General features: G+C 43.6%; 2 protein-coding genes across 2 annotated transcripts in view; both read right to left on the reverse strand.

The window, feature by feature from the left end:
• Nucleotides 1-23,286, reverse strand: part of LOC144806464 (uncharacterized) — a 498,581-nt gene that overhangs the window by 435,068 nt on the left and 40,227 nt on the right. The window lies entirely within an intron of this gene.
• The window catches only part of LOC144806469 (uncharacterized), a 58,173-nt gene continuing 38,339 nt past the window's right edge, over nt 3,453-23,286 (reverse strand). Inside the window, exon 2 of the mRNA XM_078672827.1 lies at nt 3,453-5,778. Coding sequence (XP_078528953.1) covers nt 3,453-4,859 — 1,407 coding nt within the window. The 5' untranslated portion in view covers nt 4,860-5,778. The remainder of the gene's footprint in view (nt 5,779-23,286) is intronic.

A 23,286-nucleotide genomic window follows, 5' to 3' on the forward strand; every position in this document is an offset into this window, starting at 1 on the left:
GAGCGCTGCCCAACTATGCTGAGCTATGTCAATATCACCCATGAGGACATAGAGAAGAAAAACAATTTATATAAATTGCAGTACAACAAATGGTAGTAATTCAAAATGTGTACCTTTTTATAAATCTTATGCTTGAATTAACCTATAACACATTCGTATAGGTAGGTTAATCCGTCATGCCTGTTAACCGGAAAAGGTGTTGAGGGTATTGGGGACAGATACGAGCACTAATCAAGACTTTGGGTGCCATGTTACGGGAATTCAGCTCATGCACAGAACTATGCGCAGGAAACCAGGACTTCAGTGTATTGTGGTGTACCAAAAATGCACCTCAGTGCCCAGAACCCCTATCCGACTAGCAACAGTGTCTCATTCATTCTCCGTACTAAAGTGAAGCTACCAATGAACAAGCGACTTTGGGACCTCTCAGGAATAGTGGGAATCAAGAACACTCTTTTGTTTTTATTCTCATAAATGTCCACAACGTGAGCAATCAGAGACACTGTATAGTTTAAAATGTTTATTTCAACTACGTGCTCTAAGATGCAGTATCTTTGCTAACATAAGTAAAAAGATGCATAAAATCAATACAATCAACATTGTTACAATTCCATAAAATACAAAGGGAGAAATCATATTATAATGGTCTATAGCGCCTTGTGTACCACCCTCCCCTTGATAGGAGCTAGGTATTATAATAATAGAAGATCTCTAGGTTAAAACCGGGAAACCCATACCTCCAAAGTCAGGTGAAGTGAATCACATCCCAGATCAGCACAGCTCTTTGTCGATTGAAAGGTTTTTTCCAAGTGCTAGACTCATGCATGCAGTGCAATATTAAAAGCACCTGAGTTTTAGAAATGAGCAGCTGTGTTTGTGTTGTGTCTAGAGCGTGGGCCGATCAACCTGCATCAACAGCATACATTGTTATTTTAACCTTGAACACTTTGTGTAGACTTGAGGTCGCAGTGTGAGTCTAGAGATATGAAAAACAGACCGTTCTCATGTGAAGGAAAAGCAAGCAGTTTGTCTTTATAAAAACAGAGATGTTGTGTCATGTGCAAAAGCAGCAAAATGGCGTTTTCACAACTAACTCACTTATGCTAATATAGCAATATGTGCAGGCAGAATCATTGTGATGTATTCCTATAGGTTCTGTATCGATCCCCCTATTCCTGACCCTATTCTGGTTAACAAGTTAACTAGCAGCCATCCCATGAGGCAGAAAACCCCCATGATGCAGGAACCGTTATCTGATAAAGCCACACTACGGCACAGGAACGTGTTTTCTGATTAGGTCATAACGCTTGCCATCTAATTAGACAAGCGATATTCCTCCAGCCCCTGATAAGGAATACGGAGTTCTCAAAACAAATCAAACCTATGACAGACCTGGGAAAAACCCTGCGGCCATTGTTTTGATTTCACCGAGAACTTCAGCAAAAGAATGTGCTAACGACCAGGTCGTATGACATCCTTATTGACGTATCTATGTCCATCCTTACGTCAATCTCGGCACCTTAAAGGTATAAATATTACCGATATTGCCCTATGCAAACACACGCGGTGGTGACGAGATCGGAGCAGCCAGACTTGCCGAAGCCCAGAGCAGAGCAGACCCCGCTGGCGCAGCCCCGCCTTCCTGACGCGCTGAGAACGATAAGCTGCCTTTTCTCCTGCCGAGAAATCCAGCTCCTTGAGACCCTACGGGTGAGTAGTGCGCTCTAGAAATGTCTTGATTGATTGATTGATTGAGCTCTGGCGCTTCCAGGTAGCCCTCGCAGGCAGCCTGGAATATCGAGACCAGAGACGAGAGATACCATCCCTCATTCATCCTAGATTCCAGGTACAGAACTGAATAACCCCTTGCAGAGAATTCTTTAGTCAGTCACTTGGCAAAACAAACTTAACTTAAACTGTAACTTTCTATTCCCGCCCACGTATTAGGCTTAGGTCAGGTACACGGGGTAGGCGTAGTTAGAAACACCAGTTGAGTACGATTAGTCAAATGTATATGTGTATGTATTCATTTTATTCATTTTAAACCTTCATATGGCTCAGAAACCATATCAATGTTTTTACAGTATTATTTTATACTTCTGCTTTTAATGTATGCACTTTACTTAACCATAAGTATTGCAATAATATCGATCCATTTCTCTTGTATGAGAAAAGAGACTGATCAATAAATAACATCTTTTATTGAACACGCCCGTCTCTTCCTTTTCTCTACAATCTGGTGAGACTAAGAATGCACGTACTGACTGAGTAAAATAAATTGCCTTTTGTTCACACGACTCTAGAGATACACTCTTGATTAGGGGAGAACAAAGTTGTCATGTTCTATGGTTGTCAGAAACTAAATCCCTTCTTGTCTATCCAGGGAGGTTCAACTCCTCCTTGCCTATTCGAGAAAGTTTCTACTGAACTCTGAGCTAGCTGGCAAACCCAAAACTTTAAGTCTAATATCGACAGTAGTAGACCTAGTTAACGTCTGGTCTAGGCCTATACTATTGAAGGTATTATTCCAATGCGCAGAGCCTATTGGGATAATAGGAACTACACTACATCATATTCATCCCTACACTTTCATAGGTGGCATGAACTGGAACACTTGGATGTTTTTCTTTGTAACTCTTCATTGCCAAATAAAAACTACCAGTGTTTCTTTTCTTTTATTCCTCATTGTGCTAGTCTCCCAGTGGATTTCCTGTTATATCACGTTGTTTTTTCTATGTGTACCGAAGTGAACAATCACTGGGAACAGACACTTTCAATATTCTACAAATCTTTGGTTTTCTTCATTTCTTCTAGTCGAGTCTTCATTCATCTGGTATTTGAATAACTAACATAATTATATACTTGTTCCTGTAATTCCTTCATCTCACAATAACTGCACTGTTCTGCCCCTGTCTATGTCCTCAGATGAGTCAATATTATTGTTAATGTTCTTAAGTTCTTTTTGAATTCACTGCATCTCTGGGATTATTTCTAAGTGAGTTAAATGAAGGTGTGTTTACGCTGAGGCTATGTAGGATCAGAAATTGACAAAAGCTCGTCACACTTTTAGAGCAATTGTAAGGTTTACCCCAGGTGTGTTTGCAATTGACAAAATCACTTCTGACATTCATTGCAATGCTCTTTTTTACTCTGTGTATGTTAGTTGATGTATCCGTAGGTTTAATAACTGACAGAAGATATTCACACATTCGCTGCACCTGAATGGATTTTTCTCTGTGAGCATTAACTGATGAATCCTTAGTGCGGAAGATGCACTAAAGGTACTTCTACACTCACTACAGTCGTACGGTATTTACAGAGTGAGTGCAAGCTGATGTCTACATAGGCTTGACAATTGACTACATTTGTTCACACATTTATTGCACTTGAAGGCTTTTCTTCTGCGTGTGTTCGCTGATGCCTGTTTAGGATTGATAATGGACTTCAGCTTTTCAAGCTTTCATGGCATTTAAACGATTTGTTTCCCCTTTGTGAGCTCGCTGATGATTTCTTAATGCTGAAGAGTAAGTAAAACTACTTCCACATTCACTGCAATTGTATGGTTTTTCCCCTGTGTGTGTTCGCTGATGTCTCCGGAGGCTTGTTAACTGACTGAAGCTCTTTACACATTCACTGCAATGGTATGGTTTTTCCCCTGTGTGTGTTCGCTGATGTGTTTGGAGATGTGCTAACCGACTGAAGCTCTGCACACATTCACTGCAATGGTATGGTTTTTCCCCAGTGTGTATTCGCTGATGTCTCCGGAGGCCTGTTAACAGACTGAAGCTCTTTACACATTCACCGCACTGGTATGGTTTTTCCCCTGTGTGTGTTCGCTGATGTGATTGGAGTTCTGCTAACGTACTGAAACTCTTCACACATTCACTGCAATGGTATAGTTTTCCCCCTGTGTGTATTCTCTGATGTCTGTGGAGCTGTGAAATTTGATTGAAGCTCTTTACACATTCCTTACAATGGTATGGTTTTTCTCCCGTGTGTGTGCGCTGATGTGTATGGAGGCTTGATAATTGACTGAAGCTCTTTACACATTCCTTACAATGGTATGGTTTTTCTCCCGTGTGTGTGCGCTGATGTGTATGGAGGCTTGATAATTGAATGAAGCTCTTCACACATTCACTGCAATGGTATGGTTTTTCCCCAGTGTGTATTCGCTGATGTATCTGGAGGTTTGATAATTGACTGAAGCTCTTTACACATTCACTGCACTGGTATGGTTTTTCCCCTGTGTGTATTCTCTGATGTGTGCGGAGACATGTAATTTGACTGAAGCTCTTCACACATTCACTGCAATGGTATGGTTTTTCCCCTCTGTGTGTTCGCTGATGTGTTTGGAGTTTTGCTAGCGTACTGAAACTCTTCACACATCCCTTGCAATGGTATGGTTTTTCCCCTGTGTGTATTCTCTGATGTGTTTGGAGTTCTGCTAACATACTGAAACTCTTCACACATTTCTTGCAATGATATGGTTTTTCCCCTGTGTGTATTTTCTGATGTCTATGGAGGTTTGATAATTGACTGAAACTCTTCACACATTTCTTGCAATGGTATGGTTTTTCCCCTGTGTGTATTTTCTGATGTCTATGGAGGTCTGATAGATGACTGAAGCTCTTTACACATTCAGTGCAATGGTATGGTTTTTCCCCTGTGTGTATTCTTTGATGTCTTTGGAGGAGTGATAACCAACTGAAGCTCTGCACACATTCATTGCAATGGTATGGTTTTTCCCCTGTGTGTATTTGCTGATGCTCTTTTATGGTTTCTAATTGGCTAAAGTTCTTGACATATTCAGTGGAATTGCACGATTTTTCTCCTGACCGTGTTTCCTGAAGGGTCAGCATAGTTCATAAACTACTTGCGTTATTTTCACATTCCCTGTATGCGTGTTATATTTTGGACGCGTGATTTCCGATTTAAAAATAAAAATACAAGACTCACTAAATACCTGCCACATTCATAATATCAGTAAGGCTTCCTTGAGGGTGATTGCATCTTTAGATTGGATAATGGCTTTGCATGCTTGCGGGTAAAGCCTAATCTTCCTTCCGGTAGGTGCAAATTGGGACAATACTCTGTACTTCAGAGAGGAGAACTCCGCTTTCCTTTAGCCTTCAGTGGTTAGGCTCCACTTCGTTGTGCTTTTCCCTGGTGCCTGAGGTTTGGCTAGAAAGAGTTAACAATACACCTAGAGCACTGAATGGTGGTCTGTTGCCAATTTAGATAGCGAAGCACTGCTCTAGCCATATCATGATGGTGAAGCGACTCGTAATGTGTACAGCTACTCCAAAGAGTGTCCCGCGGCAAAGCACAGGTCAGAAAAGAAAGTAAATCAGTTTGTTTCAAACATGGACAAAAAGCCAAGATTTCAACCTTTTTTAAACATTATCATGATACTAACAGCTCAAAGCTGAGGAGGGAGTTTGTTCCAAGCTATGGATCCCAAATAGACACAAGACCTTCCTCCAACTCTCATACCGGCCTCATGATCAAAGCTGGTGTTGGACGCTTGTTTATACAGCAGGTGGTTTGTCAGTTTTGTTGTCTTGGTTTTGTTGTGGTCATTTCTTCGTCTTGGGGTGTCGAGGTGCAGATCTCAGACTCGGACACTCACTGAATTGCCTTTGACTTCGTCTTCCTGGATCTGTCCTCTGCCTCTGATTGCACTGATGTTTTTGGAGCTCCTTATTTTTGATAATTTTTGCAGGTTTGATGTGTTATCTTCATTATTCATAATCAATCCTTGCATTTAAGGCTTATTCTCTGTTGGATGTAAAGAAATGTAATATTACTAAATGCAAATGTAATAGAATGTGAATACACAATATTTAACCAGCTGGATAAGACATCTCTTCTCTACCATATTTGAAATTTAGTGAGGAACATTTTACCATACATGGATATTTCATTAAAACTGTGGTTGAACATGTCACATTGTATTTACTTCTGAAAAGATAGTGATTTACCATTATTCACTGAGTAACTTACTAAAGAAAGGGCAGCCACAGAGCACTCGTGCTACAGGTAGAGTTTTAGGCAGATATACATGGACAAGATTTCATTTAAACAGAACAGATTGTGGAAAAAGAGAGGAATCAGGAAGCGCTGCCGTTAATTCAGTTTCAGGAAGTATCTACCTTAGGTAGCTCTTCAGGAAGTGTATAACAAAGGTAACTCTTCAGGAAGTGTATAGCAAAGGTAACTCTTCAGGAAGTATACATGACAAAGGTAACTCTTCAGGAATTATTTAACCAAGGTAACTCTTCAGGAAGTGTACAACAAAGGTAACTCTTCAGGAAGTGTATAACAAAGGTAACTCTTCAGGAATTATTTAACCAAGGTAACTCTTCAGGAAGTGTACAACAAAGGTAACTCTTCAGGAAGTATTTAACCAAGGTAACTCTTCAGGAAGTGAATAACAAAGGTAACTCTTCAGGAAGTGTATAGCAAAGGTAACTCTTCAGGAAGTATACATGACAAAGGTAACTCTTCAGGAATTATTTAACCAAGGTAACTCTTCAGGAAGTGTATAACAAAGGTAACTCTTCAGGAATTATTTAACCAAGGTAATTCTTCAGGAAGTGTATAACAAAGGTAACTCTTCAGGAAGTGTATAGCAAAGGTAACTCTTCAGGAAGTATACATGACAAAGGTAACTCTTCAGGAATTATTTAACCAAGGTAACTCTTCAGGAAGTGTACAACAAAGGTAACTCTTCAGGAAGTGTATAACAAAGGTAACTCTTCAGGAATTATTTAATCAAGGTAACTCTTCAGGAAGTGTACAACAAAGGTAACTCTTCAGGAAGTATTTAACCAAGGTAACTCTTCAGGAAGTGAATAACAAAGGTAACTCTTCAGGAAGTGTATAGCAAAGGTAACTCTTCAGGAAGTATACATGACAAAGGTAGCTCTTTAGGAAGTATATATGACAAAGGTAACTCCAGATACCTTTTTCCACAATGCTTTCCTGTTCACACTGGATCAGTTCAAATGCCAACTCCCGCCTTTACCTTGCAGCTTATTAAGAGTCTTTCTATGAGTGCGACTGCCCTCATGATCGCCGTACTCACGGTTGCGGTCAAACTGCCACCATCCAGGCGGACTGACCGCCGTATTATGAGTGTGGTGGTGAGACCGCCCCCCCCCCCACCAGGATCAAGGATCCCGCTGTGGAGGCGGTCTGCAAACACCCTGAATATGTTGGCAGTGCCGATGCCGTCATCGCCGAGCATATTACAGTCTGCATATCCACCGCCCTTTTCATGGCGGGGACTCTACCATGAAAAGGATAAAGGACATGCAGGTAAGGGGGCCCTCACAGGGCCCTGGCCGATTCTGCTCCTGGGGTTGCATGCAGGGGGCACATGCTGTGCCATCCCATGGAATGGCACCCTTGTTCCTGCACAGTGTGGCATGCATGACATGGTACAGGAACGTACTGCAGGCACTTTTAAGGTGGTGGTATGCTGTTAAGGCTCTCAAATGAGCCTAATACAGCCGCCGCGAGACCGCTGCTGCACCGCCCACCCACCATGGATTAGGTCATAATCCGGCGGCGGGCTCTCAATGGGCTTGGCAGTCTGCCTGGTACCTCCGCTGTGGTAGTCCCATTGGAAGACCGCCACACTCGTAATAAAGCCCTACGTCACCTTCAACACATTTTACAGCCCTCCGGGCTCAAGCATTTCTGGATCCTTCTAACCTGGAAGACTGGAGCATTATCCCGAGTTGAGGTGGATTTTCTATCAGCGTAATATATATCCATCTCCCTTGAACTATTGACTGATTCTGCCCTGAAAGACAACTTAAAAAATTAGTCTTTAGTTCTTCCTAAAGTAGATAAAGTTAAGATCCTGTTGTATTTCAATCAGCAGCTCCTTCCAGAGCTTTCTGTGAAACAGAATGAGGGGTTAATTCTAATGGCCCGTCTTTATATTGCGCACACAGATATGGCAAACAAACATTAAATCATGACATTTATTATTCAACGATATCAGTCATTTAATCCTTATATAGAATCCATCACAACCAATAAATTATCTGAAATATCAAGCATCCAACAGATGTGTGCATATTAATAATTGCTTTCCATGTTCCTGTTTTCCATGATATTTGACTTATTGTGGTCTGTCTGAAGGCCAGGATGCTACTTTGGAACTCAACAGGGCTTTGGTAGAGCGAAAGGGGATGTCGATTGTTCACAGGTGAAGTCACATTCCTCCATTCCCATATTTCTTTTATCCAGGTTTACCTCATTCCATGTCCTTCAGCTCCCCTACTCCCCTCGGTCTGTGTACTCACTCTTCAGGGTTCCTTGTTAGCTGTAGCAGGGGGGCACGCTTGAAGCATGCACACAGCAGATGGAGATAATGGCCTGATAGTGAAGAGGCCGTGGTTGTCAGTACACTGATCACAAGCTTCATTTAAGAAGCTCACCTGGGAGGTACTAACTGAGAAGGTGCACAGGAAGGGGCCTATTAGCTATAAACAGAGAGAGTGCACAGGTGGGTGCTAGTGAGGTATAAACAGATGAGGTACACATATAGGTGCTTATGAGGTATAAACAGATGAGGTGCACATATAGGTACCTATGAGGTACAAACAGAGCAGGTGCACAGGAAGGTGCTAATGAGGTATAAACAGAGGAAGTGAACAGGTAGGTGCTTCAGTGACTCTGGGACTATATCTGCTTCTAGACCCTCTTCCTATAACGCTGGCTCCTGCTCCTTTTACAACACTTGCTGCAGACAAGGGGCCTGATTTAGAGTTTATCCGACAGGTTATTGCCTCAAACATGACAGATCATGATCGCTTTATTACAATTGCCACAGAATATAATGCATTTTTAATAGGGTAGACAGGACACCTGCCTCATTTATGACAGAATAAACCATCCACCTGAATATAAATCGGGCCCTTGGCGGACATTGTGTCCAGTGTCTTCTCAGTGTTGGAAAGAATGCATTGCATCAACGGCACAGTATTATCTCACCACTGCTGTGACTCGCAGTCATAAGGCCATTATGAATGGCCTAAGATGTGTGCCAGAATGCCTGTCAGGGCTCGACAAATGCACTCGCCCGCTCGCATTTGCGAGGGAGAATTGATGAGGACAAGCTATTTTTAGGTCCTAGTTGCCATTTCTGGCGAGTAGGAAGACAAACTAACTTTTGTCCTCTGTCTTTGAAAACGGAGCAAAAGTGACAAGATAACAAGATTTAAAGGCATTTGTATTGCTCCCAAAGGAAATGAGCAATAAAGATGCCTTTAAATCTTGTTAACTTGTCACTTTTGCTCCTGTTTTCAGAGACGGAGGTCAAGTAGGTTGCCGTTGGGTCAAGGGAATTTTCCAAGGTACTAGACCTGCAGGACTAGTACAATTTTTCGGATTTATCGAGCCCTGCCTGTGAATAGTTAAGCATGAGCGTTTAGGAGGGAGATGGGTCTGTATGATGAGCAGGACTAGGGGGTTTTCCAGGGCCTGTGAATAACCATCTTTACTGTCTCTATCTTGGTGTCAGTGGGCTTGTCTGTGTCCCCAGATGAGTTGTTTTGCAGCTTATCTTATTTATGCTCAAAGAGTTGGAGCTTTTAGGACTAAGCAGCTCTTTCAACAATGTTTGAAAACAAAACTAGTCAGATGATCGCCACCAGGTGTACATGTTTTGCATGTGTAGAATCACACACTAGTAAATGCAGCGCACGCATGCTTCACCTCGTCAGTTTGTGAATGAACCCTAACTTGTGAGTAAGTGAAAATTCACAGACGCCAATCTGACTCTTTCTGACACTTAGAGTTTCACTTCAACAAAATGCTGCAGTAACTCTCCATCCAGGGTAGGCAGAGAAATGGATCACCCTCTAAAAGTGGTGGCGAGTAGTGCTATACGGTACATTGCACCATTTATGCGAGAAAAACTGGGGAAATGGTACAAGGCACTGGGAAAATGGCATGTGATGACAATGTGGCATGACCTTCCCAATACACGTGCTTTTACACTTTTTTTGGGCTCTCTGTGTCCAGTTTATCAAGGCTCAGGGTCTAGTTTCAAGTCAAGAGATAGTGCAGGATTAGACTAATTATAATGTCATACATTCCAACAAATGCCTTTACCACGTATGCCTTTACCACGTAACACCTTTACCACGCAAGTCTTTACCATGCATATGCCTTAACCACGTAACACCTTTACCACGCAAGTCTTTACCATGCATATGCCTTGACCACGCATAATGATTTACAACAATGGCCCTGCCATAAACCACCTCAAAATGACTTTATCCAAAGGACGATCAGCCGTACTCTCACTCGGTGTGCCACGAAGACGACAAATCATTGTCCAAGTGCTCACTACTGTTTTATTCATTCTATAATGCAGCAAAACCCAACACATGATGCCTACGCATTTCGGCTCACGCCTTCAACCGAGCAACCCAGTGTACCACAACCACAGTGTTATTAAAACAAACATCACATGAACACTACACATTTACGGTCTCCACCTAATCACCTATTACACGTTTAGTGATATACTGCTCCAATTCCCCTTCTAATTCCTCATTTCGCCCACATTGTCACACAGAAATGTTGGCAGTTTTCAGTGTTAAAGTAAAAAGATTCTCTATATTTCCAGATTTCATATTTATGGTGGGGCAGATATCTGCTTTTACCAGCCCCATTTGAACTAAAGAGATTATACGTAATGAGGCTTACACGCTGGCTGACCTCCAGACTGTCCTGGGGCTTGTCTTTATGGCTGCTCCACCTTCAATTCTCTGTGGTTCGCAAGTAACGTTCCCCAACGAACAGGGCTCTTAACACCTTAATATCTCGGTGGGATGGTGTACTTGCTTGCAGCACATACAGGAGATCACCATATCTAATTAAGTTGGCCAAACTTTATGACAAGGCCTAGAACACAAGCAAAGGTAATGCGCTGGGCAGCTTCCCGTACTTAGCTGTGTTCACATTCAGCCCTGTTAGGCACTGCCATGCTCCCCGATGGAACTTCCCGCCACTGACGGGCTGATAATCATTTCCAACTCTAAAGCAGATGTATTTCACGAATAGAACAATATCCAACGAGTCGTCACTCTTTCATACAGCATCCCTCTCGCAAATAACATTTGTTCTCCAGCAAGGCTAGGTTACAGCAGTAGCCAGTGTGTCAGGGGCTCTAGTCCAAGAAAGACATTCCCTCTTTGACCCATGTGAAACTGTGAAATACAGCAATAATTAGGAGTTCAGTGGGCCCTGGTGCCACTGCGCCTGCTGCGCAAATGGAAGCTACGCCTCTAGTTTGAAAGTAGGAATGGAGGAAAAACAATCCGTGTTTGGGATAAATGTCATTACATAGAAAATTGCGGGTGTGCTCATGTCATTTAATATGTTTTTTAAATTGTAAGGCAGGCTTGTGGAATACCTCATTAAAAGAGGCTTTCATTCTTCTACGGCAGAAAAGGGTGTACCTACAAAGAAATACACATACAAAGGTGGAGAAGTGTGGCTCACTGGTTAGAGGAGGCAGACCCTGATGCAGAGGTCGGACCCGGGACCAGGGTTCAATTCCCGATGCGGCAGGGTCTTGAGCTCAAAATATCCACGGACTCGATAATTCTCGCCTCAGTGCCTACTCGAATCATGGGTTCACACTCTGCAACTCTGGGCAATAGCTTGCTTAATCTCCACTAAGGCCCCAGTGCGATGGGATGCCTGGTCTTCACCTTGGGGATGCCCAGTAGGGGTTATCTCGCAGGGAAAGCCAGGACGGGTTCCCGAAGCAAGCGCTAAGAGACCTGTCGGTGATTTGGCGCTATATAAATCGAAATTAACATAACATAACATAACAAACACACACACAAAATATGAACACACAGATAAGTACCACTATACCGAATTCTGTGGAATTGATCAAAAACTCTGTGAATTCTGCTCCGGAACTCCATTCCATCTCACCACAATTAAGAAAACAGAATCCTCACATACCCTTGGGAAAACGACAAGTAACATTATCACATGCTAAAATGCATATAATCATCTAACAAAAGTGAAAATAAAAATACAGCAAGCAGTGAGAGACGTGATGATTCTGGGGTCCTTCCTAACCTAGGGAAAGGACCAAGAAGAATCCTTGAACACAAACAGCACACAATGCTGACATGATTTGGTGGTGGTCCCATCCTCCTAGGACCACCCCAAGCACAGGTATGGGCAAAAATACAATCCCAACCAAAGGCCCTGCAAAGCATTATGGGACGAAATTCTAGAGTGCAGTGATTATTATAGTATCCAATAGCAAAACCCTCCTCAGGGGTAGGCTCTCCGGCTCAGCTGAGAGCTAATACAATAATATTCACTAAACTCTAGAATCTTGCCCCAGAATGCGCCGCTTTCGGCAAGCAAGAGCATTTTTTTCTGCTCTCGCTTGCTAGAACTGGAACACAGTTTTCTGTGGCTTGGCCGGAGCGGTATAGCTCCCGCCAAGCCACAACAAACAGCTATGTCCCACGGGTGGCCAGGGAAATAGCAGGGGTCTGCCCTAGGGGTGCCCAGGGCCATTATTGGCTGAAGGTTCTTCATATTTTCCCCAGGGCTGCGGAGGGGCCATGTGACCCCCGCAATACATTTAACAAAAAAGAGGTGGCAGTCCCTAGGGGTGCAGGGGGGTCTGTGTGGCCCCCACACATCAATTAAAATTAGACCCCTGGAGAGGTGGTCCCTGGGTCTCCGGGAAGATCATGCAGGCCCCCCCTTCCAAATTGACAAAAGGCCGAGGGAGTTGGCATTCCCCGGGGTCGCAGGGGTTTTTTGTGCCCCCGCATTATTTAAAATTAAAGCCCTGAGAAGGTGGCAGCCCACAGGGTGGAGGAAGGGGGGTCCGCGCAACCCATGCTTTGTGTAAAGAGAAAGCCCCAGGGAGGTGGCGGACACCGGGGCACGTGGGGAGTCAAAGAGCCCCCCCAATTATAATTAAATAAGCACCGGGGAGGTGGTGATTCCTGGGCAGTGGAAGAGGCTGTACAGGGCTCGACAAATTCACTCGCCTGCTCGCATTTGCGAGGGAGAATTGATTAGGACAAGCTATTTTTAGGTCCCACTCTCCCTTTCTGGCGAGTAGGAAGACAAACTAACTTTTGTACTCTGTCTTTGAAAACGGAGCAAAAGTGCCAAGATAACATGATTTAAAGGCATTTTTATTGCTGACAAAGGGAATGAGCAATAAAGATGACTTTAAATCTTGTTATCTTGTCACTTTTGCTCTGTTTTCAGAGATGGAGGTCAAGTAGGTTAAAGTTAGGTCGAGGGGATTTTCCAAGGTACTAGATCTGCAGGACTAGTACAACTTTTCAGATTTTTCGAGCCCTGCTGTGCGAGCCTCTCCCACTTTCATTTTTAAAGAAGCCCCGGGTAGGTGATGGCCCCTAGGGCAATATTCAGCTTCATGGGGGGGACCTGTGTTCGCCTCACTCTATTATTTTTAGAAATGCCCTCAGGACCTGGCCCACTTGGGGCCAACACAGGAGACCACGCTAGGTTTAACAACAAAAAAGTTGGCAGGCATCGAATCCTGCCGAAATTATTTTTTTTATGCTTTTTTTGGCCATGCGAGGTCTTTGTGGGACTCCCCCGAAGAGACCCAGTGGGGTCAGGGTGTTTCTACCCAACCCCCTTTTCTATTTTTAATGGTTTTTTCTGTGAGTTGATTCAAACAGAGTCACAAGACGGCTTCCAACACTTCCTCGTTTGAAGTGTTGGTAGCCAATCAGATCAAGGTATGAGATTGGGAGGGGTTGCGGGTGCTCCGTGTCCCAAGGTATTTCTGTAAATAACTCTGCAACTACTGTACAGATTTAAAGAAATCACAAAAAGGCACTTCCCAGAATCAACATCCATTTTCCTGACAAATCTGGTGTCATTCTGTTAAGCAGGTCAGGGCTGTAGACATGCCAACATTTCCTATGGGAATTAACATGGGGAAAAAGCGTTTTGGGACCCCCCTTTTTTCTAAGACAGATCACCCCGAAAAAAGACAGCAGCTAAAGTGAGTTGCAAACTACTTTTAGAAATTTCACGAGTATTCGTCAAATGACACCAAAGTTATTGGCAAATGAAAAAACGCTCTTCCTATGTAAACTACATCCTAACTAAAACTGATGTAGCTGATATTTTATGATACCAAAAGCCTTTTGCTTTAAGGCCTGTAGCTTTCTTTAATCTACTTAAAATTGACACCAGCAAGAATGCATAAAAGGTCACACGTTCCATATTCTGTGTCAGCCAGCTGCAACGTGCAAAGCAACACAAGGCTTTCTGAGAAATACGTGTGCCAGCTTCCAGCCAGCTATTGCAGAAACAGCACATTTCCTATCTGTGTCAACGTGACCTGACCGGTCACGTCCGTGCCATGCCCACATATACCAGAAACAGATATTTCACCTCTATGGAAATACCCCAAATCTGCTTTTGTTGATGACACGTGCCGATGACACGAGGGCAGCAACACCAGATCATAGACGTATTTCGGTCCTTAGAAGGTATCACACCAGAATTAGCCTTCACTGATTGGTCCAGCAGGACCTAGTCTGATCGGTGTTACGTATTTTGTGATGCCCATCCTCGAGGGCTTGTATCTATAAAATGTCTCTGCACTGTCATACCAATTGGGCACTCAGTAAGCTTTGCTGAGGTCTCCGTGCTGCATGTTTATTTTGCATTCTGATTGGGTTCCAAATAAATCTTGCAAACGTGTGTGCTGAGAGAGAATTATTTCTGTGTCATTTTATTATCCTTTATTATTTCAGCTTCAACATTTGGTGAAGAATGCGGTCCCATCACAACTGACTGGCTCCATTGACGGACACTGGTGCTTGGCCTCTTCTGCACCCTCTGAGAGAGGGGATTTGAGGTGATAACGTTCTGTTTATTTATCTCTCTCCGATCTCTCTGGTTGCTGGAGCGTCGATACCGGTGGATGCTCTCGTTGTTGCCTCTCTGTTGTCTTTGGGGTGATTCTGCTCTTTTCCCTCTCAGCACGCTTGTGTTGTTTCTGCCTCTTGTTCTTGGCTTCCTATGTCTGCGCCAGTGTGTTTATGTCCTGGGGATATTTACACTGCTTGTTTTCCCGACTCCATGTCTTTCATGGTCCCTTTTATGGTCACGTTCTTCGTTCTCCTGTTATTGGTTCTCATGGTCTATTTTTGCTTCTGCCATCACAAGGCCCAGGAAGTCAATACTGTTTAGCCATTTATCTCGCTTTCTGTAATATTGACTTTTCTTCGATTCTGCGCCACGGGCGTGTGTTCACCTTTGTCATTGCTGCCTACTGTCCGCTGCCTTTTCTCACGTACAATTTTTTTCTTGTCCTGGAGGGTCTGGCCCAGGTCTCAGACATTCCCTGGCTGGTGACGGCAAGTTTCAGCAGGATTCCTGGCCGGCAGTAACTCTTTGCCACACTGACATTACTTATGCCAGATCCCCTGTTGCTCAGTGAACTAATAAGACTGATTTTTCATGACATTTCCTCTCCAACGCGTTTGGCACAAGTACCTGAGCAAGAATTAACAAATGTACGTTTTGACTTTCAACTTTCTGCCATTTTTGCTATGGAGGACACTGGTTCTAGCCTTATCCAAGACCTGGAACATTCCCCATTGTGCCGTTTTTGCAATAGAGAACATTGGTCCTAGACCTATCCGAGACATTGAATAGAACAGGAAAACAGTGGGTAAAATACCTGGCTCTAAGGGTTAGTTAGCATAGCGCCAAGAGGAAGAAGAACAAAATTAGGGCCTATTCACCAGCCCGAGTGGACCATTGAATAAACTTAGGGCTCCTTCACAAGAAGATTAAAAAGCATAGGGAAGGGACAGGTTTGTTCTGGAGCCATGCCATCCACTGAACCACACACATGTAACTGGAAAGCAGTGGTCCTTGCAATATTATTACCGGCACCAGCAATACTAGTGACAACGATGATTATAGTCTATTCTGCAGATCTTGAGATACCGCATCTTAATGGAAGAGTGGGAAATGAACCAACGAAATCCCCAAAGGATTATGAACTGAATATGACTGACTATGACCACAAAGAATGCTGAAATGGGGGTGGATGTGAATAAAGGGGATCAAGGAGGATTGTGGGAAACATATGAAGGAAATCAATACATTGAAATGCTAAAGCCATATGTAACAATTTTAAATATATCTGATTGCTATGTTTGCACACATCTGCCCACAGATGCCACACATAGTTTAAAGTACCACGTACAGCCAGTATCCAAGTATGTAGGCTGTGTCTTAATGCGCGACATGCTACTAAGCCAACACAGCATGTCTGTGTAGGTGTCGGTAGGTGTGACTGTATTTGAAGTACTGGCCCCTCCTAGCGATAGCAAGCAAGCAACAGACTCTCCTCTCATACCTAAAAGGGTCCCTTGCACAAATATGCAGCCGACTGGCTCAGGGTCATCAGGGATTGTTCGACTGTGAAGACAGGATAAACAGGACAAAAGGTATACAACCAGCAAAGACAGTTCAACAGATATATATGGGCACCAGCAGCTGTAACCACACCATGAGACTGACACGAGTCAGGAGCCGTGACAAGTCATCTCCAGGTCTGGTAGGTTACAGGGGCCTTTTCTTTGTCTGTGGCCCATGGGCATACTTCTATCTGCCTCCAGGATGGTATGCAAGTTGCTACCGAGCATCCATCATTCCGCAGATGACCCACTTCACCAAGTTAGTTCCAGCAGAAAAGCAAGTGTTGGCGCTGGTTAGGGCAGAGAGAACGGCAGCATGGGTAGACAACATATTAACAGGTTTTGGGGCGATGATCCCAGTGGTAGGCGGTGCCTATACCTCAGTAAGGATACACCAGTTATCCAGAATGATTGAGGATCTAGCGGACTCTACCACTGGCGCCTTAGGGAATATAACAGAAGAACTCACCTCCATGAGGACCGTAATAATCCAGAATAGGATTACTCTAGACATCATTCTGGCCAAAGAAGGCGGAGTCTGCAACATCATTCATCAATTACCTTCTCAGTGCTGCATATTCATAGATAACAGTGGGAATATAAATATAGCAATAGATAAGATCAAGGAAATTAGAGATGAGGCTCATGGTATACACACAGGGGGCCTGTGGGAAGACATGACGAACTGGTTTGCAGACTGGGGTTCTTGGATACTACAGGCCATTATAATAGTGGTAGCAGTCCTTTTGACACTATGCCTCCTGGTCAAAATCTGCCCGGCCTGTTGTACAGTCATTTCCAACTCCTGTGCCCGCTGCATATCCAGGGATGGTATTACATACCACCACACTCATCAGCATGAGGGACAAGAGATGATGAACAAAGCTGATTTCTGATTAGCATGTGATTTGGTATCAGATGTGGCGATGATGTAGCTGATATTTTATGATACCAAATGCCTTTTGCTTTAAGGCCTGTAGCTTTCTTTAATCTACTTAAAATTGACACCAGCAAGAATGCACAAAATGGTCACGCGTTTCATTTTCTGTGTCAGCCAGCTGTAACGTGCAAAGCAACGCAAGGCTTTCCGATAAATACGCGTGCCAGCTTCCAGCTAGCTATTGCAGAAACAGCACATTTCCTATCTGTGTCAACGTGACCTGACCGGTCACGCCCGTGCCATTCCCACATATATCAGAAACACATATTTCACCTCTATGGAAATATCCCAAATCTGCTTTTGCCGATGACACGTGGGCAGCAACACTAGATCGTAGACGTATTTGGGTCATTAGAAGGTATCACACCAGTATTAGCCTTCACTGATTGGTCCAGCAGGACATAGTCTGATCTGTGTTATGTATTTTGTGATGCCCATCCTCTAGGGCTTGTATCTATAAAATATCTCTGCACTGTCATACCAATTGGGCACTCAGTAAGCTTTGCTGAGGTCTCCGTGCTGCACGCTGATAGGGTTCCCAATAAATCTTGCAAACTTGTGTGCTGAGAGAGAATTGCTTCTACTACCTATTGGCAACCGCCTGTAGGTGATATATACACACACATCGGATATATATACTTGGCATTTTGTTGTAAAGGCATGCGTGGAAAAGGCATGCATGATAAATGGTGCATTGTAAATGCTATTTCACTCTATGTCCAGTTTATCAAGGCCTAGGGTTTAGTATCACATCAAGAGATAGTGCAGATTAGACTAATTAAGACCCCAATTGGTCTCATAGCGTCATGGTACTCAATGGGACATGGACCTAAACTGAGTCAATGCCGTCTACGGAGTCCACTTCAAAGGGCCTTTGCTACCAGTGTCTTGAAAGCTTCCAGTAGCACTTACGCTTCTTTTAGTGCTGAGGCAGTTTTGGTATTTGGTTCACCACCGAACAAAAGGCCTGACTAGTCCAGTTGAAACTTCAAATTTAAATTGGTAGAAAACTGTTGACTCAGTCGTCACCTTTGTACATTGACAGGGGTTCTTTTCAGAGCATAAAAATGTGGTGGACGCCCACATTCAATTTTGATGTCAATCCACCAAATGTTGTTTCAGAAAAACACACTGGGAGCTTTTTCACGGGAAGTATGGATCATTATTTTCTTTTCTGTCCATCGCTACCAGGTTTTACCTGGAGGTGACTAACAAAAACAAGCATTTGCAATGCAATAGGTCTCGCATTTTCAAGAGTTAGAGCTATGCGCATTGCAAATAGCAAAGTATTTTACCTAACTATAAAATGTGAGGTTTGGTTTGATTATGTGTTTTAAAAAATAATACATGTAAACTTGAGCTTATTTAAGGTAAAATAAAAAGTAAATGTTAAATGAAAATAGAATCAAAAGGTATTTAACTATTAAGCACATGTAAGATAAGGAACAAGTCCAAAGTGAATATATTATAATATGTTATCAGATGATCCTGTGCCAGTTACTTTGTCTTTACCGACCGCTGTTCTTCCTGTAAGATAGCGTTTGTGACCGGGAGGTAGGTGAGAAAAGCTCTTTGTGGCGAGCCCGGCAGGATAAAAAAAAAACATGGCCGCTAACTTCAATATGAAGCGGTGTGCAGAAAAGGAAGGCGTGGCCGCTACTACGAAAGAATGTGAAAAAGTGAATGAGAGGTGTGGCACACACAAGTCATATATCATAATTAACCACCACATGTTAAACATACCTACAGATGGTATATGCATGTATATATACTCAAATGTACACAATAAAATTAAACAAATGAATATATGTATGCACTCTACTAATCTATTATAGAATACCGGGAGGGCAAGGGTGATAAAGCGGGCATTCCTGTTCAGAACACTGCTGGCTGGTGACTGCCTGTCTGCATCCTTCTGTGTACCTGCTTCTACCTGGGGGTGAGGTGCCTGTTCTGCAGCACTAAACACACACTGTGTACCACACACACATCTGTGTTGCACAGTTTACTCCGTGTTCAACATTGCGTCGTTTGGGTTTCTTGTTATATATGCTTTTATTGTTTTAAGTTTTACTGGTATTATGACCTTCTGTCCTGCACAACACTTCTTTTAGCAAAGGAAATCCTAGGTTCGAGACAGGGAACATGAGAGCAAGTCCTCTCCCAGGGGCAGGGGAAGTAATCAAAAGAAGACAAACATCTGCACCCAATACACTTACTGCGTCCTCAGTAGGCACATAATATGGTGTTACTTTCACTATTAGATTAGTTTTGTACCAGTTTTTAACTGCACCGTGTTCTTCCCTTTTAAGGCGCTGCCTCGCATCTAAGTCAGTCCTAAATCAGTTTTTAAAAAACTGCATCGGTTTTGTTTGTTCTGCAAATGTCCTGTGTACCAGCATTAGTGGGCAGGAGGGCAGGATACCAACATGTAGCTTCAGCTGTAAACTGGAAGCTACGAGCAGCGGCGTGGGGAAGGAGCTATAATCCTAACCACGCCACACTACAACAAGCAGCGACAAATGGAATGCTGCCCGTTCACAAGCTGGTAAATGGAAGCAGCTGACGTAGGCGCGCCATGCCGACACACCATACGCGTGCACATGTCCTGTCCGGGCGCATGCATATCTCCTGTACCTCGACGACAATAGATCTTGCCAAGTGAGCAACAAATGCGCTGCATCGCTAGGCGAGACCTAAAAAGGACAGTACATCACCCACCCTAAATAAAGTGGGCAGTGTAATGCCCCTCCTTTGACGATCCCTACTCTATTGGCTGTCAGAGGAAGCTTGAAACCCTTAAGGTCTGCCATCCAGGCAGTTTATTCTTTTGTGTTTGCAAAGGAGTACCCAAACTCTAAATCATGTCATAAAAGTCTAGTGGACTATGCTCTTGTTTGGGTAACACCCAGGATTCCAGCCCGGCCCCTGCACAGGAACAGTTCTGTTACCCTTCCGGGAGGAGCTTCAAATGAGCCAAGATGATAACCTTCAGGCCGGCCTAAACCTTCTAGAGCCGATGGCCACTTTAGACACTGTTGAACAATTACTTCTCGTTTTGAATGTCCTTCGGTGGGAGGCACCAAGGGCAGCTCTACAATCGTTCTGCTTCTTCAGCGTGGGCGTTCCAACACTGTTGTTCTTCTGCTCGTCTGCTCAGCAATGGTGGCAATAGTTTATGGAGGAACCCAATGGATGTGATATCTCACCCTTTCTCCGTAATCCGGATGTGGCACCACTGAGAGGTTAGTCCACTCCTTTGGTCTGAAAGTATTATCCTTTGATGGTGACAAACAGCTGATCCTTAGGCTGGACAGGGATTCTGACAATTCCATCAGCGGTCTGAGGGTGTGCTTGACAGCCATTTACTTCCTGATGACTACTAAATGTATAAATATGAATAGAGTTCAAACTGAAGTTCTTCTCATAGCTAGAGGACTCTCAACAGGAAAGCCAGAGCTTTGTCCCACACAAGCTGAGCCTGAATAGGTTAAAAACATTGGAAGTTCATTTGCCCGCGATGTCTGATTTCTTCCTCAAATTCAAAAACGTTTGGTCTTCTTGAGTTTTACAACAGGATTACTGGAATGATTCAACAAAACTACTAACCTCTCATAACAGAGTTGAGGGGGTAAGAGCTTATTTTTCTCTTTTGGCTGGACTATCTACCTCAACTTGTGGAAGGCTGCACGGGGAAGACAGCTACACTTTCACAATATGCTGATCTGAATATGCTGAAAATGATAGAGTTAGAGTGCAGAACTATCATCATGTGCTTTCACTGCCGCCTTGATGAAAAACAACGGTACAAAAGGGGGTGGTGATGGACGGAGCATCTGAATCAATCAAACATTCACACCCAGTCAAAAGATCTGGGTTTAATCCATCACCGTTGATGAAAAACAGGTCAGCTTCAAACTCCTCTGTCTCATTCATCAGACGTCTTACAAAGTACAAAGGTGGTCCAACCTCCTGGCCTGACGTGTTAGTGCCCGCACACTACTCCTACATGACTTCTAAGACCCATCGCCTGGGTCCTAAATCACATTCCTCACTTCCAGAGGGCTAGATAGGGGTGGAAACCTTCAGTGAACTGAGGCATTACATATTGCCCTCGCTTACAGAGGGTTGGATGAGGGTGGAGGACCTTCAGTGACCTGAGGCATTACCTACTGCCCTCGCTTCCAGAGGGCTGGATGAGGGTGGAGGACCTTCAGTGAGTGCAGGTATCACAAACTGAAATTCTTCTTTTTGTTCCTCGACTCAACCCTTCCCTCAGTAAAGTCATAGTGGCTTCAGGAACGACTTGACAACATACTTATTCTGCTGATGTGATGTTCTGTTAGCTTGGACTTTGTCTGCCTGTTATAATCCTATCAGTCAATTCTTGGTCCCCCAGGCCCCTGACCACTGTGGCAAAGATACGCTCTGCTGGTAACGTGTTACTACAGCTCCAGGGCCCCGGATCAAGCTTCCTGTTGCTTTGCTTACTGTGGCCAGCTGGGCTTGAAGGATCGTGTGGTTTGTGGTTCACTCACTGCTTTGAGGCCACCGCCAGCTGGGTCTTCTGTCAGCGGTGCCTTGTGCAGATCTTCCTTCCAGGCAGGGGCTTCTTTCCTCAATGATCAGTTCAAAGGTCGGGTGCGGTACAACTGGTCTAGGTCAACTTCTTTATTGCAATTCTACTGGTCAAGTCACAGGTGTCAAGCTGTGAGATGAAGGACAATCTGGGTTTTCTAAGCTCCGTGGAAAATTGAGACAGTTCTACCGCATCCACCACATACTGCAAGACTCCAAGAGCTGAAGCTAGAAATACAATTCCAAGGATGAATTCAACTACTCTTACTAAACATCCCTTTGAAAATGGCAACTAGTGAACATACCCACTGTACCAGCACAGTGCAGAGAGCTTTTCAAGAACCTCGAGGTACATTGATCTTTTCTATCTGTTGTAACAGAAGATGGTGATCCTTGGTCACATCAATGCTCTTTGTACAAGGTCATACATTTTGCTATCAGAATCCAATTAATCTTGCCCAAACACACACCTTCAAGTCCATATTGCATGAAGCTGGGCGGTCTTAGTCCTCAGCAAGCCCTTTGTAAATTGCTGACATTTTCTTAGGCCTCCTGGACAGCTGTGCCAACACACAGACCAACTAAACACCCTCCGGGAGCTACCAATCGATCCACCAGCACTTGGTAGCCCAATCCAGACTCCAATCTTTAAAACCATCTACCAGCATCCAGAATCCAATCTTTCAACATTCTCTGTTACCATCTTTGGAACTGCCTGTCTCTGAGATTCGTGGAAGCTCCACGCGCAAAGTTAGTTCGTAAAATCACAATAGACTGGAAGACAAGAACAAATAATGACACACCGCACAGAACTGTATATTAATCAACCATTTTTTCATAACATGTACCATTGTCTTACTTCTGTTGTTTCAACATGGACGTGTTGCTGTCCTTCATCTAAAACTTCACTCACCAGTTTGTTTTACATCATACCTACCTAGCTGTTTACTATTTCTGACCTAAAGAAATCTCTGGAAGAAATGTTGTGCTGCCTTTTTCTACGTAAATAGTTAATGGATTACTGCTGCAGGAAGCGTGCACTAAGATACACTTTATTGGGACTAAAGGTACTTTGTTAGAAAAGCTGCAACTTCTAGAATAATAACATAACCAATGCAGAGCACACAGTGCAACAACACAGACCAGGTACTAGGAGAATCTGATGCAAATAATGCAATAATACAGGTCACACACAAGGAGAATCTAAAGCACAGGCCAGGCACTAGGATTGATGCAAACAATGCAATAACACAGGCCAGGCACTAGGAG

Source organism: Lissotriton helveticus (genome assembly GCF_964261635.1).
Source record: "Lissotriton helveticus chromosome 1_1 unlocalized genomic scaffold, aLisHel1.1 SUPER_1_unloc_77, whole genome shotgun sequence".
NCBI lineage: Eukaryota > Metazoa > Chordata > Amphibia > Caudata > Salamandridae > Lissotriton > Lissotriton helveticus.